At 51.9% G+C, this 8029-nt stretch overlaps 1 protein-coding gene across 1 annotated transcript; it reads right to left on the bottom strand.

Annotated features, from left to right (window-relative positions):
- Positions 1-388: 388 nt before the first annotated feature.
- Positions 389-5765, bottom strand: LOC134410855 (selenoprotein M-like). The gene is made up of 4 exons (XM_063144364.1): positions 5739-5765; positions 4442-4476; positions 2166-2244; positions 389-690 (listed from the first exon to the last, which is right to left on the bottom strand). The coding sequence occupies exons 1-4, from the start codon at positions 5763-5765 to the stop codon at positions 493-495; spliced, it is 339 nt and encodes a 112-aa protein (XP_063000434.1). The 3' UTR covers positions 389-492.
- Positions 5766-8029: the final 2264 nt, after the last annotated feature.

Below are 8029 nucleotides of genomic sequence, written 5' to 3'. Positions count from 1 at the left end.
GGGACAGAAAACCATTATTTTTTTTTTAAAAAAGGAGGCAGGTTCTGTAGATCCTGCCATGCGCGCGTTCGTCTGTCCACACTCGGCACCAAGAGCTTTCAGACCTGCTGCGGCATTTGCAGGGCTGTGTGTTTGCTCCTGGAGAGCAGAGTAGCCGAAGAATGTGGCAGAGACTAAAGAATCCACCGCTTTTGTTTTTAAAGCAAGTTTCTGTCCCTCATTGTTGTGAAGAGATACTTGGAAGCAGCTCGATCAGGATGGACAATTCCAGATGTTTTTGGCCTAGAACTTCCATGATCCCTCATCCTTGGTTATACTGGCCAGGGCTCATGGGAGTTGTAGGCCCAAACATCTGGAGGCCCCCAAGGTGCCCACCCCTGATGGAGAGGATGCCTTGCTGGAAGTCTTAAGAGGCTGCAAGTTCCGAACGCCAGCAGTCTCTCACGCCTTGCCGACACACACAACCCCTGCAGTTTTCAAAGGCACCCAGATTTACAGTTCGCTGCCCTTCGCCCCTTTCCCCTCTGCCGCCTGTTCTCTCTGGGATTCTTCTGAGGCAGGCAGAGGCTTCGCGGGGGCAAGCTGGAACTCTTCCGGAACAGGTGAATCGCGCGTCTCCTTCCGGTAGAACCCCAACTCTTTCACCAGCCGGTTGATCTCTTCCCGGGACATTTCAGCCAATGGAATTCTCTGCAAAAGAAATGCAGGCGCCGGGGCTCACCACGGATCCTTGGCACGTGGCTACAAACTGCGGCGAGCCGGCCTGGCCTGGCCTCAGGGCATGCTAGGTGCTGCGCAGCCAGCTCTGCCTGATACCCGAGCAAGGCTGAAATTTTGGAGATGGACTCCAGAAGAAAAGCCCCTTTTTTCTTCTTAGGAGAAAAAAATCATGTAGCATTCTCCCCCTTTTGGCTAATTTATACTGCAACTTTTAGGGTTTAATCCTACGCATGTTTAGACAGGCAAGAGTCCCACCTTTAGATATCTTCCGCATCTTGGATAGCTCATTTAGAGTTCTGAAGGGTTCTGAATGAAACCCGAAGTGGATTCGCAGCCCCACTGACATCGGAGCCACCAGCCTCCACTGGAATTCATTCTAATGTAGGTAAAACATCACTGGCTGCACACAAGAGGAAGGCTTGGGGGAACCTCAATCTTTGCAATCGGACAAAAAACGGTAAGGAGAAAACCTCCAAGGGGGCAGCCATCCCCCGCCCCACCGGCCACAAATATCCCACTGCGTAGTCCGCATGCCCAGTGGCCACAGCACGGTGAAAGGGGAAGTGAGACAAAGCATTTCTTCACAAGGCTTTTATTGCATGTTCATGATTCGTCACTCATGGAAGTTTGCCGGTCCTTTACACGACATCATCAACTTCCAAAGTATGACCTGCACTTTCTGACTTTCTCCTGCTTTCAAAAGATCAGCATTAACCGATAAGGGACGTTAATCCAATATATCGGCAGTGTGTAATAACGGTGTTGTGCTATAATCACAGCACCATCTAGTGACTGTAAAATGAAACCTATGGAACTGAATTGAGAAAGGAAGTCATACTCAATTCAAAGCACATGTCTGCCCAAGTAATTGAGCCGATTGTAATCCTGCAAAGAACCTGGAAGCAGAAAGCCACGGTAAGGAGGCAGGATTTCAGCGTCATGTCATGTACTCCAAAGAAAAGAAGGGTAAGAAATAGAACAGAACATCTTGAAGGCTCTCCCATACTAGAGGCATTCAAGAGGCAGCAGGGATGCTTTAGGGTGGATTCCTGCACTGAGCAGGGGTTGGACGCGATGGCCTTAGGCCCCTTCCAACTCTACTATTCTATGATTCTATGAAGGGGAGTGCAACATTTTGTGCCAGGTCCCACTTGTTTGCTTAACGCCATTCACACAGTTTCTACTGGCAGTTTCTAATGGTGTCAAGCGTTGCGTGGCATGGCCGTAAAATGGGTTACAGTGGGTGCACGCAGTGGAGGCTGGTGGCTCCGATGTCAGTGGGGCAGTGAATCCGCTCCGGGTTTCAGTCAGAACTCTAAGGAGCTATCCTTAGCCACCTTTAGAGTACTGCCTGATTTGGATTGAAACCCAAGTGGATTCACTGCCCCACTGACATCGGAGTCACCAGCCTCCACTGCCTGCAAGAGTTCAGCATTCTGTCTTACCTGCAACTCTTCATACTTAAAGTTGAGCAGCACCAGTTCGGGATCCGCTCCAGCCAGGTGTTTCAGGACAAGGTTGTGGCTGGAAGAGATCGTTAAGGAACCTGACAGGCTGGAGTTATGGGAGGGGTGGCAACAGCGCTGCCGTTTTCTTCTTCTTCCTATGCCAGCCGGGAAGTTGAACAAATCAGTACTTCGGCCTCGGGCAGACTTCCCCAATCCCAGTGCCCACCCAATGTGTTGGACTACAACTCCTATTATCCCCAGCCAGCACAGCCAATTGGGGATGGTAGGAGTTGTAGTCCAACACAACAGGAGCACCGCCAGGTTGGGGGAGGTTGGCTCAAAGGTACTGCAGGATCTGTCGGCTTTAGGTTCCTAGGGCAGAGACGGAGAATTGCAGGATGTTCCTTTTAAAAGGCTGTTTTGCATTTTGGACCACCATGCTGGAGTCAATACACGCCCCCCCCATTCCCACCCCTCTGCCCCTGTTGTTAGCACGGAGTCACGGCTGCCCCAGACAGCCCCATGCCAACAACTGGTGCAGAGCTAGAAAATATTTATGGAATAAAAGTCCTAGGTCGAAAGCAGCTTCCTTTTGTATCACGGACCGTTTCCTCACGGCACAAGGCAGGAGACGCCACCCTTCCTTCGCATCTAAACAGGGCCCTGCTGGATCAGGCTGAGGGTCCACCCCGTTTCCCATAGAGGCCGGCTAGAGGCCGCCCTGTCCTGCTTGGGGACTCTTCAGGGGCAAGAACCCGACTCCCAGGGCCGTCCCCCAATAACCGTCTATTTGGAAACATACGTCTTCTGAGCCTCGTGGCGGCGTATTGCCGTCTTCCCAGCAGTAGCCACTGGCTGCCTTCTCCTCCACGCATTTGTCTAATTCCCTTTTAAAGCCATCCAAATTGCCGGCCGTTACTACAGCTTGTGGTAGCGAGTTCCGCAAGTTATCTATGCCCTTGCAAAGTAGGTACTTTGCCCTAAACATGCCAATCAAGTTCATTGAGTGACTCTGAAGTTTTAGCATCCTTGCAAGATGGGAAGCCACTTCGCTTTCTCTACTACGCCACGCATGATCTTATCGAGCTTTTGTGCCCCCTTGCCTTTCCCCCTGTCGGGACACGTATCCAAAACGAGGTTCTGCGCTTACATTAAAAGACAGAAAACCATTAGGTTTCAGAGTGAACGTTTCCATTTACTGAATGCACCCCTTGCCGGCTGCTGGCTGCTTCAGGCAGGCATGCTGCATCCACTAGCCGCAAGGTGGGCCCAATCCTTACTAAGGGAGGCAGTTCTCCATTCTTTACCGGCACGTAGCCATGCCTCTGGGGCCAGTAAAACCACGTGACACCGACCCCACGCCCATGAAAGGCCTTGTCTGCTTCAAAAGGGGGAAGGTTGGATTGCTGTCGTTTAGTTCTTCTTGTTTAGCTTCTATACATTTTCTGGCTGTCTGATTTGCACCGATAGGTAGACACGGCAGAAGTACATGCTCGTATGTGAATGATTCACAGCTCAATGGAATCCGTGGCCTAGGGAGGTTGTGGGCTCTCCCACACTAGAGGCCTTCAAGAGGCAGCTGGACAACCATCTGTCAGGGATGCTTTAGGGTGGATTCCTGCATGGAGCAGGGGTTGGACTCGATGGCCTTGTAGGCCCCTTCCAACTCTGCTATTCTATGATTCTATGAATGTTGTTGTATGTGAATTATTCACAGCTCACAAACGAACTCCAAATACTGCTCCCTGTCTTGGAAATTAGTGCCCGGTCTTATGTGCCAGGCTTTCCCCACCTGGTGCCCCGTAGAAGTTTTGAATGACAATTCCCATTATCCCTGAACACTGGCCATGCTGGCTGGGAACGATGGGAGTTGAAGTCCAATACATCCAGAAGGCACCAGGTTCGAGAAGGCTATCGCATACGGTGGCCCTCAGCTCTCTGTCTCTCGCTCTGAAAATGTCCTGTACAAACGTGCGCACGCAACCCACACCTGCTCCTGGGTGAGAAGCTCACTGCTCTGGTGGCTGGCTGTTCTGATCCAATGCGGCTTCTGATGGACCTCAGCAAAATCTCACTCAGTCTCAACGCCCCATATAGATGCAGGGAAATCAGCCTGCGTAAACGACCTCAAGCACAGATGCACAATTTAACCTCCTATTTCCCCCTTCGTGGCAACGGGCTTCCGTCCTACGCTGGGCCTTTGGGCTTAGATGAAGTGTCCCCTTCTGCCCACCTGCCTCGCTCAGAGCCTGCATGAATGACCAGAAGGATACTGCAGAGGGAGATCTTCTGTGATAAAGGCCTTCACCTGGAAGAACAGGAGTAAAGGGCAAAGATTACAGGTGGTGGGCACTGTTTATTTCTTGCACGATGACAACACCAACGATGCAAATGCAGTTATAGAGAGTTTTCTGCCCAAAGGACTTTATGGTCCAACGGTGCAATCCTGTACATGTCTATTTATTTATTTAAAACATTTATATCCAGCCTTATATCACTAAGATCTCAGTACAATTAAACAATAAATATGCACAGTTAAAAACAAATTAAACCATGATCCAAGTTAAAACAATATATAATTTAAAAGCAGCGTCAATGAAGGTGCTCCTTACCTTCTAGCATTCAGAAGACCATTGGCTCCTAGGGGGAAAAGCAGAGAAAAGGGGGCATCAGTGGCAGAGCACTGGAATTTCTCTGTGCCCCACCGTCCCACCTCCCTCAAGGAGGGGTGCAGCCCTGCCTGTGAAGGGCGGAGGGCTGAGAGAGGCCAAACCTTTACTTACCGGGACGATGGGGGCAGCAAAGGCAGGGAGAGGAAAGGAGGGGGCTGGACTCGTGTCCATCGGTTCCTAGGATGACAAGGAGAGAAATGTACAGTTAATGACAGGGACCCAGACGATCCCTGTACCCCCCACAGCCCCACATGGCCTACGGAGCTCCAGCCCTGCCTGTCGAGGCAGAGCTGAGCCAGGTTGAATTCTTCCTTACCTGAGGGGGGGAAGACGAAAGGACAAAGGTGGCGGGGCGGATTAGGGAAGGTCGGAGGGAGGGTGCAGGGGAGGTATCCATGGGGACCTAGGACGAAAAAGAAAAATGCAATTAATAGGAGGGCAGCAGGTGACCTCTGCAGCCCTCAATCCCGCACCCCTTAAGGCCCTGCCTGTCCAGGAAGAGCGGAGGCAGGGTCAACATTTCCTTACCTGAGGGGGGGAAGACCAGGAAGGGAAGAAGGTGGCGGGTAGGATGAGGGAAGGACGGAGGGAGGGCGGGGGAGTCGTATCCATTGGCTCCTAGGACGAGAAAGAGAAAGGTGTGACATTAATTGGAGGGCCCCAGCCGTCCCCTGCACCCCACCCTCCCGCCTGCCTTAGGGAGGGGGGCAGCCTTTGGCCTGGAGGGCCTCAGCAAGGGGCACTCTTAGCAAGGGGGCGTCCTCCCCCTTGGCCCTACCTTCCTCCCATTCCCCTCAGCCCTCCAAACCTAGGGACCACCACTCCAGTCCCTGATCTCCCCCCTCTCCTCGCTCTGGCCTCCTCCCTCCACCCTCACTGGGCATGGGCCCCTCCTTACCGGCCAAGATTGCCGTCGCCTCGCCATCGTTGCCTGCTATGAAGGTGGGGATTCCGCGCCAGGCCAACGGTCTCCTGCAGCGTCTTTTGGAACTCTCCGTCATCATGGAAGCTAGAAGGCGGCCATTGTGACAGTGCCATGGGCCAGGCCCAACTGAGCTGGCGAACTGGGACCTCGAAGGCCAGCACCTGTGAACTGGCCTTCAGGACTCGAGCAGGGAGGGTCTCCTGGGATAGGGAGGAGAGTCTCCGGGTTTGAAAGAGGTGGATGAATCCACCGGATTTCACATGGGAAAAGGAGCTGAGATGGAGGAGAATTTGGTGGAAGTTTGCAAATCACTCGAAAATGCCCTGTTCCAGCCCCTGAAGCCAAGCATGAATGGGAGCGCGTGTTCTCCGAAAATGCCAGCAAAGTCCCGAACTTGTGTTTGGGAAACGTGCACTTGAAGAAAGGCACTCTGTTTTTAATGCCCTCTCTTGAAGACTCCCATTTTCATGGTATAAACAATGAAGGAAAAATGCACCCTTTTGAGAAATGCACCCAGAAATGCACTTTCCCCATTTGAAGAAACCCAGAGAAAGAAAAGGCCCAAGTCAGAAGAGGGGCACGCGGAACCCAGCTCTGAAGTGACGTCTGGAGAATGTCGGTGACTCCCAAGATCTCTGGTGCTCCATCCCTAAAAGGCCGCGGTGATTCATCCCGACACGTTGTGGCGACAACTCGGAGTTCTCGTCCGTTGTGGACCTGGAGGGCTGGGCAGGCTGTACGTTGCATGGTTTCAGCATCTGGCTCTTTTCAGAGTTTAATCAGGTGTTTGTGAATAAAGAAATTCACAGAACAAACAGATGTATGCACATTTACTCTGCATGATTTAAAATGCTGCAGAGTCTAAGGCCATAGCTAGACCTAAGGTTTATCCCTGGATTGTCCTGGGGTCAAACCTGTTCACCAAGTTGACACCCAGGAGATCCAGTGCTCAGGCAGGGGCGAACCCTGGATGATCCCAGGATAAACCTTAGGTCTAGCTGTGGCCTATGTCTCCTTGGGGCAGAAGTTCATGGAGAATGCTCTTTGCACCTGGAGGCCAGAGCACACCTGTGCCTGCAGCCCCAGCACAGCTTGAATCTTTTCCTTGCAAAGGGGGAACCTGTGGAATTGCTGTGGGGCAGGCTGTGCTGGGACAGGGCTGGGAAACAGCAAGAGAATTCCCTTGTTAGTTCAGAGCAGTGGAGGTGAAGATGGTCAGAGGGAGGGAGGGATTTGTGTGCCCCCAATTCCTTCTCTTCCGAGAGCATCCTTGGGGCTCAGATCTGCTCGGAGCAAGTCATCCAGTGCCTGGAAGAACGTGCCCCCATTTCTAGGCATGTGTGTTTAGCGGTTTTATTCCTTTCTCAAAGGCAGGCAGTCTGCACATGCACATTCACCCACTGAATTCCTCCAGGTTGGGGCTGACAAGGTGTGATGGCATGGGATGCTGCGACCTTGATGAAGCTAAGTGGGTCTAGGCCTGGTCAGTTTCTGGAAGGGTGACTACCAGGGAACCCCATGTACATTGATTCCTGCATTGAGCAGGGGGTTGGACTCGATGGCCTTGTAGGGCCCTTCCAACTCTATGATTCTATGTCCTCCGCAAGAGATAGAATCATAGAATCATAGAATCATAGAATAGCAGAGTTGGAAGGGGCCTACAAGGCCATCGAGTCCAACCCCCTGCTCAATGCAGGAATCCACCCTAAAGCATCCCTGACAGATGGTTGTCCAGCTGCCTCTTGAAGGCCTCTAGTGTGGGAGAGCCCACAATCTCCCTAGGTAGCTGATTCCACCGTCGCACTGCTCTAACAGTCAGGAAGTTTTTCCTGATGTCCAGCCGGAATCTGGCTTCCTTTAACTTGGGCCCGTTATTCCGTGTCCTGCACTCTGGGAGGATCGAGAAGAGATCCTGGCCCTCCTCTGTGTGACAACCTTTTAAGTATTTGAAGAGTGCTATCATGTCTCCCCTCAATCTTCTCTTCTCCAGGCTAAACATGCCCAGTTCTTTCAGTCTCTCTTCATAGGGCTTTGTTTCTAGACCTCTGATCATCCTGGTTGCCCTCTTCTGAACACGCTCCAGCTTGTCTGCGTCCTTCTTGAATTGTGGAGCCCAGAACTGGACGCAATACTCTAGATGAGGCCTAACCAGAGCCGAATAGAGAGGAACCAGTACCTCACGTGATTTCGAAGCTATACTTCTATTAATGCAGCCCAAAATAGCATTTGCCTTTCTTGCAGCCATATCGCACTGTTGGCTCATA

Source organism: Elgaria multicarinata, chromosome 18 (assembly GCF_023053635.1).
Source record: "Elgaria multicarinata webbii isolate HBS135686 ecotype San Diego chromosome 18, rElgMul1.1.pri, whole genome shotgun sequence".
NCBI lineage: Eukaryota > Metazoa > Chordata > Lepidosauria > Squamata > Anguidae > Elgaria > Elgaria multicarinata.
The sequence above is the reverse complement of the archived record's forward strand: the minus strand, read 5'-3'. Positions and strand labels throughout refer to the sequence as shown.